Source organism: Brachyistius frenatus, unplaced genomic scaffold (assembly GCF_029030835.1).
Source record: "Brachyistius frenatus isolate BFR_SWC_R1_liver_20210118 unplaced genomic scaffold, ASM2903083v1 Contig_241, whole genome shotgun sequence".
Classification (NCBI taxonomy): Eukaryota; Metazoa; Chordata; class Actinopteri; family Embiotocidae; genus Brachyistius; species Brachyistius frenatus.
The window spans coordinates 473,958-498,359 of NW_027210840.1; the positions used below are offsets into that span (position 1 = coordinate 473,958).

The following is a 24,402-nucleotide window of genomic DNA, read 5'->3' on the forward strand; positions in this document are numbered from 1 at the left end:
TAATTTAATTTAAATAAATTACATTTTTATTTATTTAATTAAATGTAATCTAATTGTCTTTTCTTTTGCTTTCTTTTATTAATTTGCAATTTTATTTTATTTCATTTATTTTAGTCTCAGTCGTTCAGAATCCTGACTCCCCTCCGCACCAGCAGGTGGCGCTGCTTCATTACTGCTAAACCTCACGCAGAGGAAGTTTCGGCTCCAGTAGACGATCTTCGGCCGCCGATGTGTCACTCGGACTCTCCAGCTTTGTGACTGCAATGTCAGAAACTCCAGCGGCTCGTCGGAGCAACTGAACAAACATGTTTGCGGCACCACAGGAGACGCAGCGGGTGTGAACGTTTGTGAATGTGTGTGTGTGTGTGAGTGAGTGAGTGAACTGAGAGAAGAGGCCGTGTGTGTGTCGGTACCGGTGCCGGTTCCGGTTTCCAGTGTGCCGGTCTCTCAAACACCGGACGGGAGTTTGTATTGAAGTGGTCGTTGTTGCTAAGCTAATGGCGTCGAAGCGGTAAACAGGAGCAGCTGCCGGTTGGTTCAACCAGCGTCAGGTAAATACTAACCGGTTTACACGTCATGTGGCTTCAATAAACTGACAGCTGGGTGCTCGGTGTTCAGAAAGACGGTGTTGTTTAAGTTTAATACCTGTAAAATAAAGCTAACGTGAAGCTAACGGGGGAAGCGGCGCGTGTTCCGTCAGCACGCACGTGAAAAGGTCCGCTCCTGTCCCTGGACCCGTGAAAACACTCGAGACGTGAAGATAAACGTCATCCGTGAAGGTGAGACGGTGGTCTGACTCGGTTAGCCGCGACGTCCTCCTGCAGTTAGACCGAACCACAAAGTAAAGAAGCTCCTGAACCAGGTCGCCATCAAGTCACTCAGGTCGCCATCAGGTCATTCAGGTCACCATCAGGTCATTCAGGTCACCATCAGGTCATTCAGGTCACCATCAGGTCACTTAGGTCACCACCAGGTCATTCAGGTCACCATCAAGTCGCTCAGGTCGCCATCAAGTCATTCAGGTCACTCAGGTCACCACCAGGTCATTCAGGTCGCCATCAAGTCAGTCAGGTCATTCAGGTCACTCAGGTCACCACCAGGTGCCATTTATTTACGTCCTGCATGATTCCAGTCTGAGAAACTGCTTTAAACAGGAGAACATATTTTGGAGGCTCCTTTTTTAATTTTTTTTTATAATTTTGCCTAATTAGTGCATCAAGTTTTGTGTTTTTCACTTGAAATGAGTCCAGAATGAAGTCAGCGTCAGGAGGAAATACAAATCAAAGTGTGTGTGTGTGTGTGTTTGTGTTTGTTTGTGTGTGTGTGTGTGTCCTGCTTGCATGTGTTAAAGCAGAAGTTAATAGATGAATAGAAAACGTTGGTCTTCGCCTGATTTCGTGACAGTTTCGTACAACAGCCTGACGGACGTGTTTTATTTCTGCACAATACCGATTAATACAATAACTGATTCCTTTCAGAGAGTCTCTCAGACTGACACGGCGTCGTGTCTTTGGTTTCAGGTCTGAGGACGACGGGGCCGCTCCCTCGTCCTTCCCGTGACGCTCGCGCCTCGTCTGCAGCCGATGTCCTTGAGACTCTGCGACCGTTCTGTCACCAAGCGGAGTTCAATCGGCCGTCCGTGCCTCTCCGAAGGATCGTCACCTGCTGCCGGCGCTGCATCCGTGGCAGCAGGCATGAGTCCCGGTTCGTCCAGAACTTGTTGTCGGTCGGGTCGGAGCTGACACCTCTCTCAGAGTCTCTCCGAGCGGGGAGCCGCCAGGAGAAGCGGGGGTTTCTCCACCGCCAGCTCGGACCTCCGCCACCACCTTCAGCCCCTCAGAAAGAAGCCCGCGTTCGTCGGGCCGCGCCATGCCCACCAACCAGTCGTCCCCCTGGGGAGGAGGGAAGCTGCGGTCTGACAGTCCCCCCTTGGAGACCTCCGTGGCCACCAAAGTGCCTTTTAGTCAGACGTCCCTCAAGCTGTCCAGGAGGGAGGACCCGGACACGCCTCTGTCCTCTCAGGACGCCTCGGCGTGGGACCAAGGGGACCGAGCTGACACCAAAAGCTGGAGCCAACTCACCGCCATGCCGCCACAACCACCCAGCGGGACCCGAAGCCCGAGCTGGGGACCGAACGCGGCCAGCAGCGGCAGCCTCACGGGGACCGGCGTCTCCTCCTGCCTCTCCTGGAGGTACTGGTCTGATGTCCAGCAGGCGGATGCCACGCGGATAGGTACGTCGGTCCGAGCCGCCGAGCCCGGAGAGAGTTCGGCAGCGAGGAGCCATCGGGCTGCAGCCGGTGAGGTTCTGCAGGGAACCCGGGCCGTTCTATCAGTCCGTCACCGGGACCTGTTCGTTAAAGGACAGGCCACTCTGCAGCCCACCGACACACTGACGGTGAGTACCGATGTCTCCTGAAACCACAGCACACGATCCCCCGCCAAAAATAAATCAAAAGTTTCGAGCGTCAATTAAACCTCGAAAAATTCATCAAAATATTTAGAAGTTTACTCCAGGAAAAAAAATCCTAGTGTCTTAAAGTGACTTGGATGTAGACTTTATATAAACCTGGACAAAGTCTCCAATGCAGAAGTCACTTTTACTGCAATACCACCGAGAGCCACCAGGGGCTCCAAAAAACCTCCAGTTGACGCCCACTGAAAAAACATCAAGTTCCCTCCTGATATACAAAGTCAGTAAATGTTTCCACGAGTCATCACGGTGTCAACGGGGGCCTATCATTAACTGTTACGCCTTTATAAACCCTGCTTTTATTTTGAAATCACGGCGTCGCAGCGGAGGCTGCGGAGCCGCATGACACCCGTGTTGCACATCGAGGTGAGCTTCTCCCGGTTGTGTCTCCTCAGCCCGGAGCTGCAGACTCTTCCGCCGCGACTCATCTGTGCCTTACTCTCAGTAAACACCAGGGGGCGGCGGTGGGGAGCGCCGCCTCCGGCCTTCACAGCCCCAAAACCGCAGAAACCAGGAGCACGAAAAGGAGGCGGAGGATCCGCTCGGCCAAATCGGCGGTGAGACGCAGTCAGGCGCCGAACGGCTGCTCCTCCATGTCCGTAAGAGGAGGTCCTCCGGCAGCTCTGACGCCGTCTCCGGCCAAAACGAAAACACCGCCGGACGAACGGCGGAGTCCGAGTCCGCTGAGGATCACCGGGTTCACCTGCAGGAGGACCGGGCCTCCGCCGGGCCTCACGCCAACTGCGCTCAGTGCCAGAGGGGAGGAGCCTCTCCCACCGCCGGAGCCCAGCGCAGGTAATCGCAGAAATCTGTTTCCTCCCTCTGTACTTTTTCTGCTTCTGTTTACTGATATCAGTCTTCACCTTTTATTTGCAGCTGCACCGTTAGTCAATTCAAATCACGATACGGACGCCTCATTTCTAAATGCTCTAATGCTTGGTGATGCTTTTATTTTGGCGAGGACACAGGAAGCCTCAGTAGAACCAGGTTCGGTCGGCGGTCAGAGAGGAACAGAACGCCTCCAACACGTGAAACCCCTCTCACCCTCCTCTTCCTCCGTCCTGCAGGAGCCCTGCTCGGCCCGGTGACCAATCAGATCTCCGCCTTTCATCTCGGCGGACGCGGCCAGCCTTCCTCCACGTCGTCCTCTTCCTCGCCTTCGCCCACAGAGAAGCATGCCGTCGGAGAGCCTCGGCCGTCAGGGTGAGAAGCGGCTTCACCGTGTTTCCCTCCGTTTTTTCCCGCATCACAGTTTGAATATTTCACCTGTTGTTTGTGTTTTGCAGAGTGGACTGTATCACGCAGGGGGGCGGAGCCGAGGAGGAGGAGGGGGAGGAGCCAGACGAGCTGGAGGACGGCTGCAGCCACGACGAAGGTGAGATGACGCTCTGATCACACTGGAGTTGTGAGGATGATGATGATCTATGACGATGATGATGATGATATATGATGACGATGATTATGATGATCTATGAAGATGATGATCTCTGATGATGATTTCATGATGATGATGATCTCATGATGATCATCTGCTGTTGTTTCCAGATGGCTCAGACTGTTCATCTATCATTGGCACGTCATCCACAGCCTCCATCGCTCTTCTCTCCGGGTAAGACACACACACACACACACACACACACACACACACACACACACACACACACACACACACACACACACACACACACACACGCTTTTGACAATAATTATTGCCTGAATTGCGGTATACCTTCATAATAAGATTACAAAGTTGGTATTCATCGATTTAAAAGCATCTAAATAAAGTTTTGTTTACTGCTGGGAATCAAATAACACGGCTGGATTTCATTCTGATCAGCCCAAAAAACCGTGACTGTTTTTAATTAGAACTCATTAAATTCAACTTTTTTTCATCAGTGAAAGTCAGAGTTTGGCCGACCATAAAACAACCGATGATGTATAAAAACAAAAACCATCATTTCCTCCTGTGATCCAGTGCACTCTTGTTGCTCACGTAGCAGAAGATTTCTCTTTCTTTACCACATAAACTCCCTCTGCAGTTAAACTTTTACGTCCATTTCTAATTGCTCTCCTAAAGTCTCCATCCGTCCAGGGTCCTGTCGACTCTTTCCAACCACCGACCCCCTCCCCCTCCACCACCCCTCCACCACCCCCTTGCATTGTTGCGCGGGGCTGAATGCAGCAGAGCGTGGTGGAAAGCTCGGCTGCTTTGTGCGTCACATTGTTCTGCAGTGTGATGGCCTCAACAGTCGAACTCCCCACCGAACGCTCGCAGCTGATTCTCTGCTAAAACAGCCTGGATAGGGATCTTTTTTTTAAACCGCAACCTGCTGAACTGTTTATGTCCATTTACATACCGCCCTGCGCCTCCCCCTCTCCCCCCAACCTGACAGAGCCACAGCTCCTGTATGTACCGTGCACTGGTAAGTCGGGTCAGTCTGAACGCCAGCCGGTCGGCGGTGGAAGAGTTTTTGTTTTTTGAGTGGAGAGGAGATCTGGAACTGCCGCCCTTCATCCTCCCGTTCGTCGCCTCCTTCCTTCCCATATGACGGTCATGTGAGTGTCGGCGGTCTGTGCGTCCGATGTAAAGATAAGTTAATGTCGCCGATAAGCCAAGGCCAAGGCTCTTCTTTTATTCGGAGCACCTGTGCGACTTTGTCGACGTCTGCTGGATGAAATGTTTTTTTGTCAAAACGAAGCCGTCGCCGTGTCCCAGAGAGGCCGACGGGAAAGTCTGGATTCACACGGGCATCGCGTTACCTGCCCGCCGGCACACCTCGACTTGTGTTACGAGCTGGACCGGTGACTTGACGCCCGACTTCCGTTAGTTAGAAGTCAGCGGGGGGAAACTCGAGCCGCATTAATCTTTAATCCTGTTGTGGGATCAGTGTTTGTTTTGTTGTAGTTGTTCGAAAGACGAGCCGCGCTGCGGAGCCAAACACGGGACAAGACGCGGTGAGACGTCGGCAACCAGATGCCGTTCTTCTGCGTTCGAGGGAAAATGTGTCGTTGAACTGTCTGTAGGCTCGTTGTGACGCTTCAGTTGATGTCAACCGACACATTCAGTGAAAAGTTTACCACTAAAAGTGCTTAATACGCCGTTCGAGCGTGAAGTTCCTGTTGAACGCAGCAGCAGGAGGAAGAATTCAGAGTTCAGCATCAGCACCGAGTTCCACGTGACCGCTGGTACGTGAACATCTGTGATTCACGGAGAACCCTGTTGCCATGGCGCCACAGTTCAGGTGGTTCGCAGCGAATGTTTTGACAGTTTGACTCTGGGGGACGAATTCGCGGCGACACAACATTTACGGAGTTTGACACGCCGCTTTAAAAAACAGCCCATGATTCTGTGGTGGAAATCACTGCACGGGCTCAGGAACACTCGGCCGTAAGTTGGCGTGTTGATGATTTGTTTTTGGTTTTTTTGGGTTTTTTTTCCCGCGCGTACCAGATGTCACGTTAACCGATGTTGATGTTAAGCTCCGTGTGCGTCGCTGTGCCGCGTTCAACAAGAACAGACTCTGAACTGAGTGATCGTACTTTGTGAAATGTTGACGGGCCTTGTTTCGAAGAACGTCTCGATCGTGACTCCCTCTCATCACTCCCATCTCTTGCTCTCTTTCCCGTTTCTTCTGTTTCCCTCAGTGTCGAGGAGCCCATGCTGCTGGGGGCAGAAGACCATCGCAAAGAGCAACCGGCGCTGGTTCCCAGTCTGTTCCCCCTCGTCCCGCCGACACTCTACTTCAGCTCCGCCAATGAGAAAGGTCGGCGCTCCAATGCACTGAGGGATCGGTTGGTTGCTGTGAAACGTTTCGGTATTCGCGGTCACCCCCGTAGAAGCGTCATAGAACCTCTGTGTTGTGTCGTTCTCTCTGCAGTGGAGCTGCTGTCTGATGAACAAATACAGCTGTTAAAGTGGAAGCTGAGCAGCGTCACTCCCAACGTGGTCAAGCACGCCGTCACCAGGTCCCACTTCACGTTCACCAAGAGTAAGTCGTTTGCTACGTGGCGGCGGGACCGGCTTCTATTTGGCACGCTGGACTCGGAAATAGTTCAGTGGTGACAAGCCAAGAGTTTAAAATGGGATTCAAACTCTTACACCTGGAGGTCCGAACCAGGGTCCATGTTTTTGTTCCATTGTAATCATTTGATCCGCTTAGTTTTGGTTTCCCGTGGCGATTTTTATAAGCACACGAAAGAACTTAACTAAATTACTTAATTGAGCCTTTTTTCCAGTTGACTTTGATTTTTTTTTCGTGAAACCGAACTTCAGTTAAATCCTTTGGTTCCTACCCTTGTGTTACCGCGGCTCATTTTTCTTTCTTCTCTTCCAGGTTTTTTGTTTTGTTTTTTTACACTGCATATAAACGTGGACGTAGCAGATAATATTGATTTCACGCTGAGATGTAACTCTTTGTTTTTCCTGCAGAAAGCCATGACTGGTTGGGCTGCTGGGGACACCACATGAAGTCTCCGGGCTTCAAGGTGCTCGCAGAGCACCAGAAGGTCAGAAACCGTCCACGGACTCTTCACCCCCAGCTTGAAGTCCAGCACCACACTCACCTCAGCTGTTCTGGTCTCTTTCTTCTTTTTTTTTTTTTTTTTTTGTAGTTGAACCACTTCCCGGGAACATTTCAGATCGGCAGGAAGGACCGGCTGTGGAGGAACCTGTCCAAGATGCAAGCTCGCTTCGGCAAAAAGGAATTCAGCTTTTTCCCCCGGACCTTTATCCTTCCTCAGGACATCAAGCACCTCCGCAAGGCCTGGGAGGACAAAGGCTCCAAGCAGAAATGGATCATCAAACCGGTACGTTCGGCTCGCGCACAAATCCGTTTGTCCGTGTTGGACTCCGGGGCGGTAAGTGTATAATTTCGGCCTCGACAGGAAGACGGGTTTGTGGATTTGTGCCTTTACACGCTGCTGACGGAAAGCGAAAGCATTACGGTCCATTCCGTTCTCGTGGACTCGGTGTCTCAGTAGGGCCTCGAGGGAATTTCTTCAAAATTGGCAAAAACGTTCACCTGGACTTAACAATGAACTGATGTGATTTTGGGGGTCAAAGGTCACTGCGGCCTCGCGTCCCTCCCATTCTTGTGAACGAGATGCCATAATTGAGGAGTGGAAGCAGAGACTGACCTCATTTCACGTTTGGTTTGATACTGAATCGGAAACTTCCAGCTGATTTGGTTTTAAACTGGTTCTGGACAAGTTTAGGATAAGTTGTGGAATTGGTTTGGGGCTGGTTTTTGACTCATGTTAAACTGGTTTTGCACTCGGTTTTCAACAAATAATGGACTGGTTTTGTTCTTGGTTTAGGGCTAGTTTTTTAACAGGTTTTGGACCGACTTTGGGCCTGATTTAAACTGGTTTCATCCTGGGTCCATGATTCTGGACAGACATGGAGGGAGACTGACAGTTGACTGTTAAAGGGGAGGAAAAAAAACACGAGGAGGGGGTTCTGGTTCTGTCTGAGGATTATTTATTTATTTATATTAAAATTTTAGTCCCTTGGACTTCAGTTGCAGGCTGACGATTATTATTATTTGTTTTAACATGGTATCATTTCTCGTCTTTTAACAGCCTGCCTCAGCCAGAGGACTCGGGATCCAGGTCATCCACAAATGGAGCCAGTTGCCCCGGAAGAGACCGCTCCTGGTCCAGAAGTAAGTAGTCCTTCAGCGGTTCGGAGCCGGTTTACAGGACCCGACACCACGTCTCTGGGATGAAATATTTCTTTATGGTGGCAGGTATCTTCACAAGCCCTACCTCATCGGCGGCAACAAGTTCGACCTGCGGATCTACGTTTACGCCACGTCCTACGACCCGCTCCGCCTTTACATGTTCTCTGACGGACTGGTCCGATTCGCCAGCTGCAAGTGAGTCTTCATCACATCCACCACACTGAACTATTAAAACACACGGGTCCAAACACATGTCCAAACACATGTACAAACACGTGTCCAAACACATCTCTGTCCGTCCCTCCAGGTATTCGTCTTCTATGAAGACGCTGGGTAACAAGTTCATGCACCTGACCAACTACAGCGTGAACAAGAAGAACTCCGAGTACCAGACCAACAGCGACGACAAGGCCTGCCAGGGACACAAGTGGTAACGCACAGAAGGGAAACACACACACGGGGGCGGGGTCAGTAAATCCATGAAGGTGTCAACAGATGTGTCCGTGTGTGTGTCGTCAGGGCTCTGAAGGCCTTGTGGCAGTACCTGGGCTCAAAGGGAGTAAACACCACGCTGATATGGGAGAAGATCAAAGACATCGTCATCAAAACTGTCATCGCGTAAGTTTCGCTCCCCGACTTCACCTCAGAGATTCACCACAAGGAACTTCATACATTATAAAGCTTTATTTAATTTTGTTTATGCCTCCTCTTTTATTTTGAGTGTTTGTTCAGTGTCGTTGTGTCTGTTCAGCTGATTGTGACACAGTAAATACAGTTTAAATGACATCCATGATGATGATGATGATGATGATGATGACGATGACATCATTGCTGTGTGTGGGCTCTCAGGTCGGAGCCGTACGTTAACAGCCTGATGAAGATGAACGTCGGGACGCCGTACAGCTGCCACGAGCTGTTCGGCTTCGACATCATGCTGGACGAGAACCTCAAACCGTGGATCCTGGAGGTCAACATATCGCCCAGGTGACACACACACACACACACACACACACACACACACACACACACACACACACAGGTGTTCAGCCTCTATGCTAACTGCCGTCCCCTCAGCCTCCACTCCAACACGGCGCTGGACCTTTCCATCAAAGGTCAGATGATCAGAGACCTCCTGAACCTGGCCGGCTTCCGTATCCCTCCGACAGAGGATGTGGTCACACCCTGCAGCAGCGCCTCCAGCTCCACCAGCAGGTAGGGAGGAGGCACTGCAACCTCAGCAGCCTCCGGATCCCGTAGCTGAGATCAAACCCAGGTCGGACTACGGCCTTCAGAAATAACCCGGTACTTGTGTGTCTGTTTGCAGTTTGTGTGGAGGGAGCCGGGACCGGGCCAAATCGGATCTGTCGGCCGGCGAGAAGGGCAAACGGGCCTTTTACCTCACGCAGTGTTACGCAGACCAGGTAGACCTGTAAATCCTGTCCTCTCCTGACCTCGTCTGTCCTCTCTCTCGTCTGTCCTCTCCTGACCTTGTCTGTCCTCTCCTGACCTCGTCTGTCCTCTCATCCGTCCTCTCCTGACCTTGTCTGTCCTCGTCTGTCCTCCCTTGACCTCGTCTGTCCTCTCCTGACCTTGTCTGACCTCGTCTGACTTCGTCTGTCCTCTCGTCTGACCTCGTCTGTCCTCCCTTGACCTCATCTATCCCCGTCTGACCTCATCTGTCCTCTCGTCTTACCTCGTCTGTCCTCTCCTGACCTTGTCTGTCCATTTCCTGACCCCATCACTCTCCCCCCCCGTCAGGACTTCCTGTCCACAGTGCTGGACGTGTTGACTCCAGGGGACGTCCGCGTGCTGGCCGAGAGCGAAGATGAGCTGAGTCGTCGAGGAGAGTTCGAGCGCATCTTCCCGTCTCCGTCCTCGTCTCACTACCTGCGCTTCTTCGAGTTTCCCAGATACCTCAACATCCTGCTGGACCAGTGGGAGCAGAAGTTCTGGAGCAGCCGGAGCAAAGGTCCGTCCTCTGAATGTCCCCTTGTCCACCTGATAAAAGGTGTGTTTGACATCGTCCATCTGTCCGCAGCTGGACCGTCCCCCCGGCTGGTGATCGCTGGTTTGGTTTTCAGGCTTCATTATAGTGAACCTGTAGATGTGCAGCTGGATTGTCAAACAGAGAACAAAGTAGAGATAAGCTCCGCCTCTTACCACATCTGTCAGTCCGCTGAGGAAAACTGTTTTCAGACATGTAACGTTCAGCTGCTGAAGCTCAAAGTTCCTCAGAGCTCTCTAAAGAATTTATTTTTTTATTTAAAAAAAAAAAAAAATTTGTAAGGGGGCGGGGCTATTAGCAGGATTTGTGACATCACAAGCAGTTTGGAAGCCGATCTTGGTCCGATATTCGATTCGCACAAATATGATGAGGAAACTAGAAATTATTATTATTGTTCAGACTATTTTTACGTACAGATGTTTGAGCAGATGCTGAAACAATGTGTCTGGTGTGCAGGTATCAGCCTGCTGAGGACTCTCTGCCAGAAAGGAGTCCACCTGGGGACCAGCGACCCCGCCCACATGGTGAGTCTCCGCCCGAACGTCCGTGAGACCGAAGGGGAGGAAGGAAGTGTCCTGAAATGAACCGTCTATCCGTCCCTCGTTGTGTCTTTTTTCAGTGGTCCAAGTGCAGCTACGTCTCCAGGTTCGAACCCCACAGACGAGACCTCGTCGGCTCATCCAGATCCAGGTACACACTCTGCACACGCCTACACACACACACACACACACACACACACACACACACACACACACACACACACCAGGTACACACTCTCCACACTCCTACACACACACACCAGGTACACACTCTACACAGACTCGCACAATTATTTCCTATATAAAGCACGTTTTTGAATGTGTAAAATACGGTTGATACAGTAAAGAACCTCCTGCACCCTGGTGCATACGACATGCGAATCGATACGTTCAGAGACTGTTCCTGAACGCAGCACGGAGACGCACACGGAGCAGCAGGAAGCAACGGCCTTCATGAGGACGTATTCAGAGTTCAACATCAGCACTGAGTTCCACACGTTAACGTGACCGCTGGTACGTGAGCATTAGTGATTTCACCACGGACCTGAAACTGGGACCTTCTGGGGCGTCTGAGGGAAAAATATTCGCTTCAAACCGCCAGAACTGTGGCGCCATGGCAACAGGGTTCTCCAACATGACAACACGCCAGCTCACAGCAAGTTGATTTAGGTTTTTCCCAGAATGATGCAAGGAACAAGGCTGAAAACCAATATTTGGATGTCTCTGATTTTCGGGCCCTCCGGTGGCACCGCTTGGGCAGCCATTATTCTGTGGTGGAAATCACTGCATGGGCTCAGGAACACTCGGCTGTAAGGGGGCGCGTTGAAACTTTTTTTTTTTCCTCTCCCTAAAATCGGATGTTTCTCTGGTCCAGTTTCAGGTCTGTGGTGAAATCACTAATGTTCACGTACCAGCGGGCACAAAAACGCGTGCCGTGTTCAACAGGAACCGACTCCGTCTGATCTCTCACTGTATAACGTGGCGTCACCATCAGAGTTATTCAGAGCGGGATCGGGGCTTTCTTTCTGTGGACACAGCGAGTTCACTCCCTCCCGTGTTGCTCTCCAGGGTGGTGGTCAGCCATCAGCACCGCTGCCTTCGAAGCGGCGACGACGAGGACGGCTCAGACGGGGAGGACGCCTCCGCCTCCAGCCTGCCCACCTCGGCGAGTCCCGGATCGAGCGTGAGCAGCAGCGCCTGCGCGAGTCCTCAGCCCGGCCTCGCCCACAGCCTGCTGCCTCAGCAGTTCGCCTCGCTGTGACCGCCCCGGTCCGACGCCCGGTACCCAGAACAGACACCACACGGCTCAGGGCTCCACCCTCCTCACAAACGCGCCTCTCCTCGCGGGGATTCACTGCCGACGCCTGCGTTCTTGGGAGGCTCCGCCTCTCCTTCTCTGCCACTAATCGACACTTTTAAAGGAGCGGACCAGAGTTTCTACTGAACGCCACCAACATGCCAAACACTGTAGTTTAGGAGGATGGAGTGTGTTCTGGTTCTGCGCTGGAGTATCCCGATTCCATCATGGCGAGAGCCGCGTCCGCTTTCGGTTTACGAGGCCGAGGCACGCACCCGATGCTCGATGATCAGACGCATGTTCGTTACTCACTTTACCTTTAAAAAAGAAAGGAAGAAAAGAAAAAAAAAAAAAAAAAGGGGGCTCTCGCTCCTCTGTGCCGCTTTTTTTTTTTTTTTAATAGGATTTCTTGAAAGCTGCCAAAGTGAAGCAGCAGAATTTAAAGGGTCGTCGCGCCGCGTTCGATCCCGCTGCTGGCGGAATCTTCGTTTCACTGCAGAAGCCGAGTTTTCCCACAAAGCACCGCCTGCGGTTCTTATTGTTTCCTCAGGAATAATAACAACGTTGGCGTACATCTGCTGTCAGGAGACGCTTTGATAGAAACAACGTCGGACTTCTTGAAACGCCAGAGATCAAAACAACTTTATACTTTTAGAATTTTGAAATTCTCCGAACTAACTGATGTGAAGCAGAGAAGCCGCGTGGACGGAAACTAACATGTTTACATGATGAGTTTTATTATGCAAAATACTAACAGATGCCAAACTGCTGTGCAGCTGCAGGATGTAGCAGCTTTTATTAACACTTTAAGAGTTAATATGCAAACCTGGACACACGTGGTGACGCCGCCGCCTCCCCTCCCTCCCCTCTCCCTCCCCCGACCCTGTCCGTGTTGCCGCCATGTTGCTCCGCACAGTTTAAATTCCAGAGTTGCATTTGAAGTTGTTTTGAACAAGTGAAATGCTGAGTGCAGATTATTTTTACTGACCGACAGCTGTCACGTGTTAAAAGGGCTGTTTCAATTGCTCAGGATTTCAAAATAAAAGTTAATTTGTGGTACAACTCTCATGATGGGGTCTCTATATGCTGATTTAAAACATGTTTTCAGCGTTTCTGGGAGCACAAGGGAGTTTATTTCAAACAAGCCTCCCCGTAGCCGACCGTTAAAACACGACGTGGAATATTTACCGACGGTAAATCCAACCTGCCGTGGACCTCCGGTGGAAAACTGCAGGAAAACAGAGCAGCATTTATTTTCCTGTTTGAAATGTTCTGAAGCAGTTGCTCTCAACGGGTCCGACGCCAGGACCCACATTGATAACGAGGATTTTACAAACCAGATTTCACAAACATGGTGCTGAAACACACAACGCCTGAATGCCCTGTTAAAAAAAAGTGTAAATTGGGCTAAATGAATGAAAATAAGTAGTCAGACTTATCTTAAATTAAATGAAAAGTCAGACTTATCTTGGTTTAAATAAATAGTCAGACTTATCTTGGTTTAAATAAAGTCTGACTTATCTTAAATGAAATAAAAAGTCAGATTTATCTTGGATAAAAAAAAAAGTCAGACTTATCTTAAATTAAATAAAAAGTGATTTATCTTGGATGAAATAAAAAGTCTGAATTATCTTAAATGACATAAAAAAGCAGACGTTTCGAGTCCCAGCTCCGTCCACAGATGCTCAGGTGAGTTGACTGCTGATGTGATGACGTCGTTCTTGGTCGTTACTTTCATGGCATCACTGGCTCCAGATGGTTAACTGCATGGGCGCTGCTTTAATGGAAAACCTGCCCCTTCAAAATAAAAGCACAGCAGCAGAAATTCTGCAGACTTAGAAATAAAAGTTTGACTTTTTTTTTTTGGTCTCTCGTGCACATTCGTGACGCTCTTTGGGGTCGTGACCGACCATTTGAGAACTACTGTTCTACAACTGCTGTGAGGCCACAGCAAATTCATATTTATTTTTATTTGATTTCTGTTGTTCAATTCCAATGAACACAAAGCAGCATGAAAGTAAAGCAGTCCATTAAATGATGTTATATATATGTATATATATATACATATATGTATAATTTACTGCCCAAACTCTTAGTCTGACCTACACTCTAAACTGTCATGATCCTTTTATTCCCACACAGATGCTCTGTTGGACTTAGAGACCACAGTTTCACTAAATATGTGCAGCTGGTTTTTAAAGTTTGCAAAATTTAAACCTTTTTACAAAAAAAAGGAAACGTTGAGCCGTGCTGTGATTTTAGAGGCCGCAGGTCAAAAGAGGACAAGTTTGACTGGAGGCTGCTCGGTGTGTCTATAAATAGTTAATGAGCCAATGAAACCTGAACGTCTCACTCTGAAGGACCAGCAGAGCCTTAAAGCTGCACAAACAATAACCCCAGCTAGCATCACATCTTGTTACCTGCTGAGGCCAATCAGAGAGTTAATACACCTGCTGGAGGGCCGTCGATTGCTCTTCCTCTGATCTCGGGCATCGATGTCACACGACCGCTGGACCGGTAACCCGATTGGCTGGATTTTGATTTGATTTCGGAAATTTGATTTGATTTTTGAAATTAGATTTCTGCTGAGTTTGAGCAACCGGAAACTTTTTGGAAACTCGACTTCCCAAATTTCGAATCCGAAAATTCAAATTTGGAACATTTGTATTCGGAGAATTTTTTTTTTCGCGCTGGCGGTTTTATCGGCGCGTAAACTTCAAAATATGTTGAGGAAGATTTGCTTCGACACGCAGAAGGTTGCCACACGGCTGCACAGCATTTAGCATTCAACGCCTTTCAGCCTGTCGTTTTGGTTTTACAGCTCGGTTGACTCTCACGGCTCTCATCAGAGTTGGTTCCTCTCCCGTAGTTAGCAGCTGGCTCGTTAGCACGGTTAGCATGAGGAGAAAGAAAATATAATAATCCAGAGGAATTGCGATGTTGCTCTTTCGTCTGCCGGACTGCTTCGTCAATTACGGCCCTGTCACACTGCCCCCGAGTGGTCACAACCAGCTACTGCAGCTTTATATGGAGGGCAGTCGCACCAGGTTTTTCTTTGTTGAGAAAAAGGATTTTTGCAGCAGCTTTTTAAACATATTTAAATTCCATTTGCAGAGTTTCATGTGAATATTTGTTCTGAGTAAATTGGCATGAATCGGCAAAAACTGCAAGTCGAGGAAAGTTTTTGATTTTGCTAATAAAGAAAGAGTCAATGTGTATGCAATTCCTGTGACAATAATATATCTGCAAATATTTCAGTTCTCATCGTTTTTACTTTCTGAACTTAAAGAACCGCTCAAAGTTATAATTTTTCTTTTTTAAACTTCCTGCCACGAGAGGTCGGCTCCAAAAAGCCTCCGGCTCCATAGACTCCCATTGAACTTCTCTCATCAAATACAAAGTCAATAAAATGTCTCCAGCAGTTATCTCGGTGTTGTTGGCTGTTTTTTTGTTTTTTTTGGGGGGGGGGGGGGGGGGGGGTGGCTCGTCTGTTTGATTGACAGGCTCGATGTGCAGTCAGGTCACAGCTATCGGTGGGCGGGGCGTAAACCAACGAGTGGTTTGTTTTGACGATGAACTAAATTGAGTTTTATTTTCTGTGACTGATTTACGTTTTAAGGGCGACCTCATCATGATATTATTTAGCGGCCGACGCTTGAAGCAACAGGAAGAAACGTGTCGCTGTCACTGATAACTGAGACCGGCTGAGGGCTGAAGGGCACTTTAAAAATAGTGCACCTTGTGTGTCAAGATCACCACGGGCGGTTGTTAGGTTAGGTTAGGTTAGGTAGTTATTTTATTAATCCCCGAGGGGAAATCTTTTCGCTACAAAAGTTAAGTTGTTGAGGATTCTGAACGGAATTATTCTTATTAACCGGATTTCTTTGTTTGCTTTTGTATGTTTTGTGTTTTAATAATCACATTTTCAACTTTTTTTTTTTTTTTACATTTTTAAAAAAAAATTATTATTATTTTTTGAGTAAATCCTCTGATGAGCGTCGGTCCATCAGTCAGACGAGCCGAGCGTCTCACCTCTCCAAATGTTAATGAAGCTGCTACCCGTGTTTGATAGATAACACCCCCCCCACACACACACACACCACCACCACTCCCCCCTCACCACCTCACCCCCTCTGAATGCCACAGGCCTCTCACCCTCTCAGTCCAGATTTAGACCTCAGTCTTTCCCAGACGTTCAGACCCAGCTGCCCGGCCGCTCCGCAGATCCCCCTCGTTGTCTTCCTCGCTCTGCTGCTTCCTCGTCCTCCTCTTCCTCCTCCTCTTTCGTCATCACCTCGTCACCTGTCATGGTGGCGGAGCCTCGCAGGTCCTTCGGGCTGACTGAGGGTCTGGGACTTATGTTCTGATGCCCCAGCTCCATAGAGGCCACTGCTCCTCCCCAGCCATGGAGCCTCTCGCTGAGGTAGGACACCCCCCGTCCCCCGTCCCCTCCCTCCTCCGGGTCTGAAGTGTGCGCTGGTATGTGTCTGGACAAGCCTTTGTAACTGAAGAAGCTGCAGAGGGACAACAGTGGAGCTACTTTTACATTTTCTGATGCCCAATGTTTTCACCGTCCTGCTCCGTTTAGGATTATGTTTTTAAAATGAGGCCGAACCTGCCACACATCAAGAAACTTGTTGGGTTTTTTTGGTCTTTTTTTAAAGCACCCTTTTGTCACTGATTTATTTGAAACATTCTACATTAATAAAGTAAGAACAGTTCTCTGTAACTTTAGAAACATCACTAAACTTTACCTGACAGTTTTACGCTCAAATCAAACACATTGTTAGTTTGCAACTATTTTCTCACTGAAAGTTTAGTCTCTAATGGTTTCCAGAAAGTCCTCATTATTAAGTGTTTCTGTTGGAGGTTTCTTCTGTTGAAAGAGGAGTTTTTCCCTCCTAGGTTACGTATGAAGTGTTGAACTGTTGGGTTTCTCTGTATGAAACTGTTAACGTTCTGTTGGAAGAACTTCACTGTGCTAAGTGCCATGAAATAACCTGTGTTGTGATTGGGCCTTTAAAAATGAAAATGGAATTGAATTGAAACCTGAAGATGGTATTGAATCCTCAAAACTACTACAGCAGAGACATTTTCTTCGTCCCGCCAAGGTTGCATCATCTTTTGGTGCCCGTGAAGGTTAAAAAGCCTTCGATGACCTCTCGCAGGAGTTCAACCACCTGCAACCTTTAAACCTGAGCGGCAGCACTGACCTCCCGGATCCGCAGACTCGTGCTGCAGTGTTCGGTGTCCGAGGCTGTTCGTCTCGCTTACAGACTCGAAGACGAGCTCATAAACAGTCAGGAGCTAATCCAGATCTCGGAGAGCGGTGTCAGGCCCTCAGGGAGCGAGCAAAACACTAAAGTCTGTGGATATTTTTTCATCTCCCAGGTTCCCTTGTTTGAGCTGGACGAGGACGAAGAGGAGGAGGTGCTCGCCATGAAGAGCGCAGGTAAAGAGGAGGCGAATGTGTAGCTATCGAACAGGATTTTAGGGAAATGCCAATGCTAGGTGAGCGGAGCTGATGGCCGGATTCCCTGCAGAGCTTCGGCATCGACCTGCCACAGACCGCAATAACGCTGTAACCATGGTAACCATGCAAAAAAAGATACAGGCGGCTTCCATTGGTTTTGTTTTTTGGACTGAAATTAAAACCCTAATTAAAACAAATTTTCGCCAGAAGACTTAAATTAAACTTCAGGAGCCAGAATTGAACCTGGTTGTGATTTTCAAGAACATTTTTGACGCCACCGTTTGTCTTCTGTTAATTGTTTGTTCGCAGTTGGCTGTTCGTATGCAGCAAACGCTCCGGCGCCCCCTGCAGACTCCGACCCCGACACCTACATCTACATGAACTTCATGAAGAGTCACTGCTGCTACGACGCCGTTCCCACCAGCTCCAAACTGGTCATCTTCGACACAACGCTGCAGGTCGCGGTTTAAAACCACTTCTTGCTTTATGACGGCGAAAAGACTCGAAATGCTAAAAAGTGACGTGAGATTCGAGGTTGTAAACGACTGAGTTCGTGTTTCTACAGGTGAAGAAGGCTTTCTTTGCTCTGGTGGCCAACGGTGTGAGGGCAGCACCGCTGTGGGACAACAAGCTCAAGTGCTTTGTGGGTGAGCCACAGTAAATCTCTATATCTCTAAATCTCAACACCTCCACAGCCCTTTATCTCCATCTACATCTTTTTATCTCTCAATCTTTGTATCTCTTTATCTCTAAATCTCTTTATCTTTGTATCTCTACATCTTTACACCCCTTTATCTTCAAATCTCCATATCTCTACACCCTTTTATTTCTATTTCTATTCTATCACAGTAACTGAATAATCTGGATGATCTGAATCATCTCTGCAATCATAGTTTACCGTACTCGCATATAATTTATATAAAAATGTTTTTAGTCTTCGGGTATGAAAAGTGAACTCAATGCAGAAGTGTCTTAATGTGCAGGGCCACTGGGGGCCGTCTCCAAAAAAAACTGTCTCCAATAGACTTCCATTGAAAAAGCATCAAGTTCTCTGCTGAAATACAAAAGTCAGTAAATGTTTTCCACGAGTCATCGTGGTGTCGTTAGATAAACTCCTTCTGATCAGTGTTTCCTTCTGGAAATAATTTATCATTCATTAAGATATTAGGACTCAAACTCAGATATGTTTGGGGGCGGGGCTGTTTGATTTACAGTTAGGTTTATAAATGCAGTAGAAAATACCTGAAAACATGCATGTTTAAAGTATCCTTTAAAGAAAGGTTTCCAACATGTCATCTAGAGCTCTGCTGTTCCTTATAAAGTGCTCAGTGAGTGTTTGTAGCGTGAAGACACGTGCTCGTGAAGTACATCTCGTGGAGGACTTGGGAAGCTTGAAACCTCTTCTGTATTTGAGCGGTGGACCTGACCGATCTGACTGGAAATCTAACGATACTACGTCCCGCCCACCTATAGCTGTAACCATGACTGCACCACAGGCCTGTCAATCAAACAGAGACGCCCCCACAAACAGGTCTTATAGAAGCTTATTTTCTAATGAATGAGGGATTATTTTCAGCTGGACCTCCAGAAAACTAATAAGAAGGAGCGACTTTAGCTTAACAACACAGAGATAACTGCTGGAGACATTTTATTCACTTTTTATTTGATGAGAGAAGTTGAATGGGAGTCTGTGGAGCCGGAGGCTTTTTGGAGCCGACCTCTAGTGGCACTCGGTGGTATTGCAGTTTAAAGACACTTGTGCATCGACCTCGTTTTTCATACCTGGTAGCTACGAACACTTTTATATTCAGTCTGTGTGCCCAAAGCTCGGCAAAGCAAAACGTGACACTAATACAGCGCCCTCCAGTGGACTGACATCATCGGCGACACTTGCTTTGCCCTTTGCTATTAAACCACGTTTCAAGCTTGAAAATCCTTTTAAACTGACTACTGATGAGTCTGTATTTACTATTTGTGTGCTTGTTTGCAGGTATGCTGACCATCACCGACTTCATCAACATTCTCCATCGTTACTACAAGTCTCCTCTGGTGAGCCTCCGAATGAAAAGTAAATTACGCGAAGCCATGCCAGGTGCTGACGAATCGAATTATCCGGTAAAACAGCGGAGAGATCCGTCGCTGCTCCATCTGAGGGTGTCCGTTGTGTTTTTTTCCGCAGGTTCAGATCTACGAGCTGGAAGAGCACAAGATCGAGACGTGGAGAGGTTCGTCGCCGCCGACAAACTGCAGCATCTCCTCTGTAAAGACTTCGTGTGCATTCATTCATTCATTCATTCTACGTCGTCTCTTTCCAGAAATCTACCTGCACTCCATCAGCAGGCTCATCAGCATCACTCCCGACTGCAGGTGAAGCTTTTATAATCGGCCGCCGCTGCAGGTTTTTGTGATTAAGACTGAGAACATGATCAGCGTGTACGACGTGCACGCGCCGACCTCAGACCAGCTGAACATCCGAGCTGTCTGAAACACGCTGAGTCGTCACGACGAACGACCTGTAATCCCTGTGTTTGTCTCTTCAGTCTGTTTGACGCCATCTACTCCCTGTTAAAGAATAAGATCCACCGGCTGCCCGTCGTCGACCCGGCGTCGGGAAACGTCCTCCACATCCTCACGCACAAACGCATCCTCAAGTTCCTCCACATCTTTGTGAGCGACTCCGCAATCGCACGCAGAATCCTGAAACACGTTTTAGCATATTTCGGATTGACATTAGACCACCTCCACCCTCACCCACCCCTCCGCTCCCCCGCAGGGCTCCATGTATCCTAAACCGAGGTTTCTGCAGAAGCGGATCGGCGAAGTCGGGATCGGCACCTTCACACAGATCGCGACGGTCCAGGAGTCGGCTTCTGTCTACGACGCGCTGACCGTCTTCGTGGAGCGGAGAGTGTCGGCTCTGCCGGTGGTCGACGAGCGAGGTGGTTCGCCGTTCACCTGGAAAACTTTTCTTTTCTTTTTTTTTGGGAGGTTATTTCTGTTGCAGAGGAGGATAGTTAAATACAACTGCTGCACCTGTCATGACCTTATATTTCAGTGAACAAAATGTTAATGAAGGTAGTTTCTAACATTAGTAGCTCACGTTAATTCCCTCGTTAGCTGCTACATGAGCCCAAACAATTTAATTCCTAAATTAACCTAAACAAGCTAGTGTTAGCTGTTACACGAGCTTCAGTAAGCTAAAGTTAGACGCTATTATTAGCCTAAACAATAATATTAGCGGCTACTTTAGCCTACACCAGCTAATGCTAATGTCAGTCGTGCACCTAGTTGGTACGTTTAAAGAACATTTTATCATAAGAACTATTTTATGCTCCTCTACATCTGTTATTTCTTTCTCCTCTGCAGGTAAAGTGGTGGCTCTGTACTCCCGGTTCGACGTCATCGTAAGTACATTTTATTTGATTCGTTCAGTCCTTCTGCAGAAAATGGTCCAACGCGAGTATTTCAAGAGTGCAAAAGAAAGAACCTGAAACAACTCCGTTCCCTTATTTTTCTCTGTTCACGAAGAACCTCGCAGCCCAGAAAAACTACAACAACCTGAACATGACGATGCGGGAGGCCATCTCGTCCAGAGCCGGCTGGATGGAGGGAGTCCTCAAGTGTTACCCGCACGAAACGCTGGAGGCCGTCATCGACCGCATCGCCGAGGCCGAGGTAAAAACTAGAAGATGCAGAATTGAATAAAAATGGGGAATATTTTAGGCTGTGTCTTTTGCTTCTTTTTTTTTCCAAAATGAAACCAGACATTACCTGAAATCCGTCCCATTGGATCGGATCTGCCAGTAAACCGGGTGTCATAAGCGAACCCGCGATGTGTTTCCCCCCTTCAGGTGCATCGGTTGGTGCTGGTCGACGGTGACGATGTGGTGAGGGGGATCGTCTCCCTGTCCGACCTCCTACAGGCTCTGGTCCTCACTCCTGCAGGTATTGACGCCCTGTACTCCTGACGCCAACCCTTCCTCTTTCCCTCCACCCAATCTAACAGCCTCCTGCTGCTTCCGGCAATCACCAACCGATGCATCCAAACCAGCTGCCTTTTTCTTTTTACTCTCTGACAAATCCGAAGCCCCCGTTTCCACCGAGAAGTCGTCTGATCTACCTTTTTTCGAAGATCCTCTGTTCCTCCAGAGACCTCGCTTTGCTCCCACCAACGTCCTTCCACCTCCGTTGAGAGCTCCCGTCCGAAGCCTGCCAGGACGCCGCCTGCTAAATCAACCAAAAACCCGTCCCGTTTGAAATCTAACCAACCATCTGCTCCATCTCGGCCGTAATCGTCCAATTTAGTCACCGCACCTCTCCCAGGTTTTCTGTCATCCTGCCGAGTAACCAATCAAATCTCCCCGATCTTCTTTAGTTCCCAGCTCTCAGGTAGGACGCCATGTTGCTGGTCTGCCGAGCCTGCATCTTCTCTTTTCCTTCTAGCAGCGACGTCTCGCTGCCGCCTGCTGTGGCTTTACCTGCTGATTCTACAAAAAAGGAGAATATCAGGAGAATTACATGTAGAATTGGCATTAAGCTTGCATCTTTATATGAAACATATAAGGAGAATGTGAAGCTACGTCTGCGCTTCAATGCATCCCACTTCAGTTTTGTTCTTCACTGGAAATCCCAACATTCACATCCAAAACACACTTGAATCTAAGTCATGTCACGATTGTTTGAATTTAGTTTGCTTGTATGAAGGTCGATCAATAGGTTTATGAAAGTGTTCCTGAACGCAGTACAGCGACGCACACGGAGCAACAAGAAGCAACAACATTCATGAGGAAGTATTCAAAGTTCAACATCATCACTGAGCTCCACACGTTAATGTGACCGCTGGTACGTGAACATTAGTGATTTCACCACGGACCTAAAACTGGAGCAGAGAAACGTCAGATTTTGGGAGGGAAAAAAAATCTTCAACACGCCCGCTTACAGCCGAGTGTTCCTCAGCCCATGCAGTGATTTCCACCACAGAATCATGGCTGTGTTTTAAAGCGGTCCCACCTGAGGGCTCAAAGATCACCATCGTCCAATATTGCTAATAACCTGCCAATAACAGAAAATCTACAACTCGCTGTGAGCTGGTGTGTTGTCATGTTGGAGAATCCTGTTGCCACAATTTAGGCGGTTTGCAGCGAATATTTTCCCCTTTAGAAGGTGCCAGTAGAACTCGGCGTTGACAGTCTGACTCTGGGGGACGAATTCACATTGACACAAAGAAAACCCACCTGGTGTCTCCTGATCTGATGCGCCTTCTTCGGTCTCGGACAGTGAAGCTCCGCCCCTCTTGAAATGTTGAACTTCACTCAGAACACCTCGCCTGGCTCATCACTTTACTGACTTTCTGAAGCATTTCAACGGTCTCTGTTGACCATTTACAGAGTTTGACTTCAAATCTGATGTTTCTCTGGACCCTCAGGCGGCACCGCTTTAAAAAAAGACATGATTCTGTTGTGGAAATCGCTGCATGGGCTCAGGAACACTTGTTTGGCGTGTTGACGTTATTTTTCTCCTGCATACTAGCGGTCACGTTAACGTGTGGAACTCCTGCTGCTTCCTGCAGCTCCGTGTGCGTCGCTGTGCTGCGTTCAGGAACACTCTCTGAATTTATTGATCGTACTTTGTATGCCGCCTCTTGTTTTGCTGCCCGGCTGAAGAGCACCAAACCAGACCCGAGTCATCTCCGGATCTCCGTCAGCATGTCTCTGCATCATACCAGATTCACTCAGATATAAGAGGCCATCTCGGATGTGACACTTCCCACATCTGAATGCGCCCGGTCGTCCGGGTCCTCTGGTTCCTCTGATGTGATGTGAACACGGATTTAAATCTGAGCCTGCGTCTTTCAGTGCTTTCCTTCTGTCCACCAACGCTGAGTCGCAGTGGCATCAGGAAGCAATCACACTTCATTATGATGCTGATTTGAATTCAAATTAATAAGAATGGTCTTTTTTTTTTTTTCCAGATTAATCGACACTAAATAACCCAGAACGATGAGGTGGAAAGATTTATTTCTACTTCACGCTGGGTCACTGAGTTTAGACGAAAAGGGAAAAAAAAGCCAATTTTATCCACTTTAAATTAAATCTACAAGAGATCCTGTACTGAAGGTGAAGGTGTGACTACTTCCTGCAGTTGTGAGTGAGGTTTTTAGTCGTGTTGCAGGTTGAACTCTGTCAGAAGGATAATATTTTCCTTCGTTGTTAATTTTCCAGACATTTACGAGCAACCGTCCTGTCAAGAGTGAAATAAAACAAGATGGTGGCTGATTCCATGAATCGAGACATCCGGAGGTGACAAAGTGGACAGAGTTGAGCAGAGCGGGGTTGTCAGGGGCAACGCCTTTTGTTCCAGAGTGAAGCATCCTGTCCTGGAATGGTCGGCGAACATCCCGAGACTCGTTTGGTCCGCCGGGTTACTCACATGAAGTGATGTCACTTCCTGGTCTCGGAGGAAAAACACTGGATCCTGGAAACGGAGATGAGATTTTTGGAAAAGCATTTGTGCTCCAGTCGTTGTGAGGAAATAAACTTGTTGCTGTGTTTTCAGACAAATTCAGAGAAACGCTGTAGTTTCTGTTTTGCTGTGAGACGATTTAGTTATGACGGGGGAGGAAAACTTTCAAACTAATCCGATATGTATCTGTATCTTATTTTGATGAGGATATTAAAACTTCACGGTGATACAGAAACGGTCAGGTGCCTTATCTTTTTGTTTCCTGAAAATTTAAAGTGATCACGGAAGACACAGCAGGAGGAGAAGTGAAATGTTGGAGGAGCAACAGGGTTGTAATTACAAATAGCCTGTATTTGCCTGGTAATTGATCCATCAGATCATAATATTATCAAAAATAGGCATTATCAAAATAAAAGCATACTAACACAAAACTATTGACACAAATAATTTTCAGAAAATCAAACACAAACTAA

At 48.2% G+C, this 24,402-nt stretch overlaps 3 protein-coding genes across 6 annotated transcripts; all 3 read left to right on the forward strand.

Annotated features, from left to right (window-relative positions):
• Nucleotides 1-249: 249 nt before the first annotated feature.
• On the forward strand, nt 250-3,033 carry LOC138633924 (uncharacterized). Its single transcript, XM_069720458.1, has 4 exons — nt 250-551; nt 1,521-2,397; nt 2,868-2,936; nt 2,980-3,033. Exons 2-4 carry the CDS (start codon nt 1,870-1,872, stop codon nt 3,031-3,033), a joined length of 651 nt encoding a protein of 216 aa, XP_069576559.1. The 5' UTR covers nt 250-551; nt 1,521-1,869.
• On the forward strand, nt 2,893-13,236 carry ttll4 (tubulin tyrosine ligase-like family, member 4). Its single transcript, XM_069720449.1, has 19 exons — nt 2,893-3,267; nt 3,540-3,675; nt 3,759-3,847; nt 4,018-4,081; nt 6,118-6,236; nt 6,351-6,461; nt 6,902-6,978; nt 7,084-7,278; nt 8,053-8,135; nt 8,220-8,348; nt 8,461-8,583; nt 8,673-8,771; nt 9,003-9,137; nt 9,228-9,365; nt 9,478-9,574; nt 9,912-10,122; nt 10,615-10,682; nt 10,778-10,848; nt 11,766-13,236. Exons 1-19 carry the CDS (start codon nt 3,066-3,068, stop codon nt 11,956-11,958), a joined length of 2,340 nt encoding a protein of 779 aa, XP_069576550.1. The 5' UTR covers nt 2,893-3,065; the 3' UTR covers nt 11,959-13,236.
• A 3,106-nt stretch (nt 13,237-16,342) lies between these two features.
• On the forward strand, nt 16,343-24,037 carry prkag3b (protein kinase, AMP-activated, gamma 3b non-catalytic subunit). Of its 4 annotated transcripts, none has more exons than XM_069720453.1 (13): nt 16,343-16,417; nt 17,386-17,446; nt 17,777-17,925; nt 18,033-18,114; nt 19,458-19,535; nt 19,647-19,692; nt 19,783-19,834; nt 20,039-20,134; nt 20,241-20,409; nt 20,834-20,871; nt 20,996-21,142; nt 21,319-21,412; nt 23,689-24,037. In XM_069720453.1, exons 1-13 carry the CDS (start codon nt 16,361-16,363, stop codon nt 23,718-23,720), a joined length of 1,101 nt encoding a protein of 366 aa, XP_069576554.1. In that variant the 5' UTR covers nt 16,343-16,360; the 3' UTR covers nt 23,721-24,037. The 4 variants fall into 4 exon arrangements, with proteins under 4 accessions (XP_069576554.1, XP_069576552.1, XP_069576553.1 ...); XM_069720451.1 differs by having other exon boundaries at nt 19,458-19,516; nt 20,008-20,134; XM_069720452.1 differs by having other exon boundaries at nt 19,458-19,516; nt 20,008-20,134; nt 20,241-20,406.
• Nucleotides 24,038-24,402: the final 365 nt, after the last annotated feature.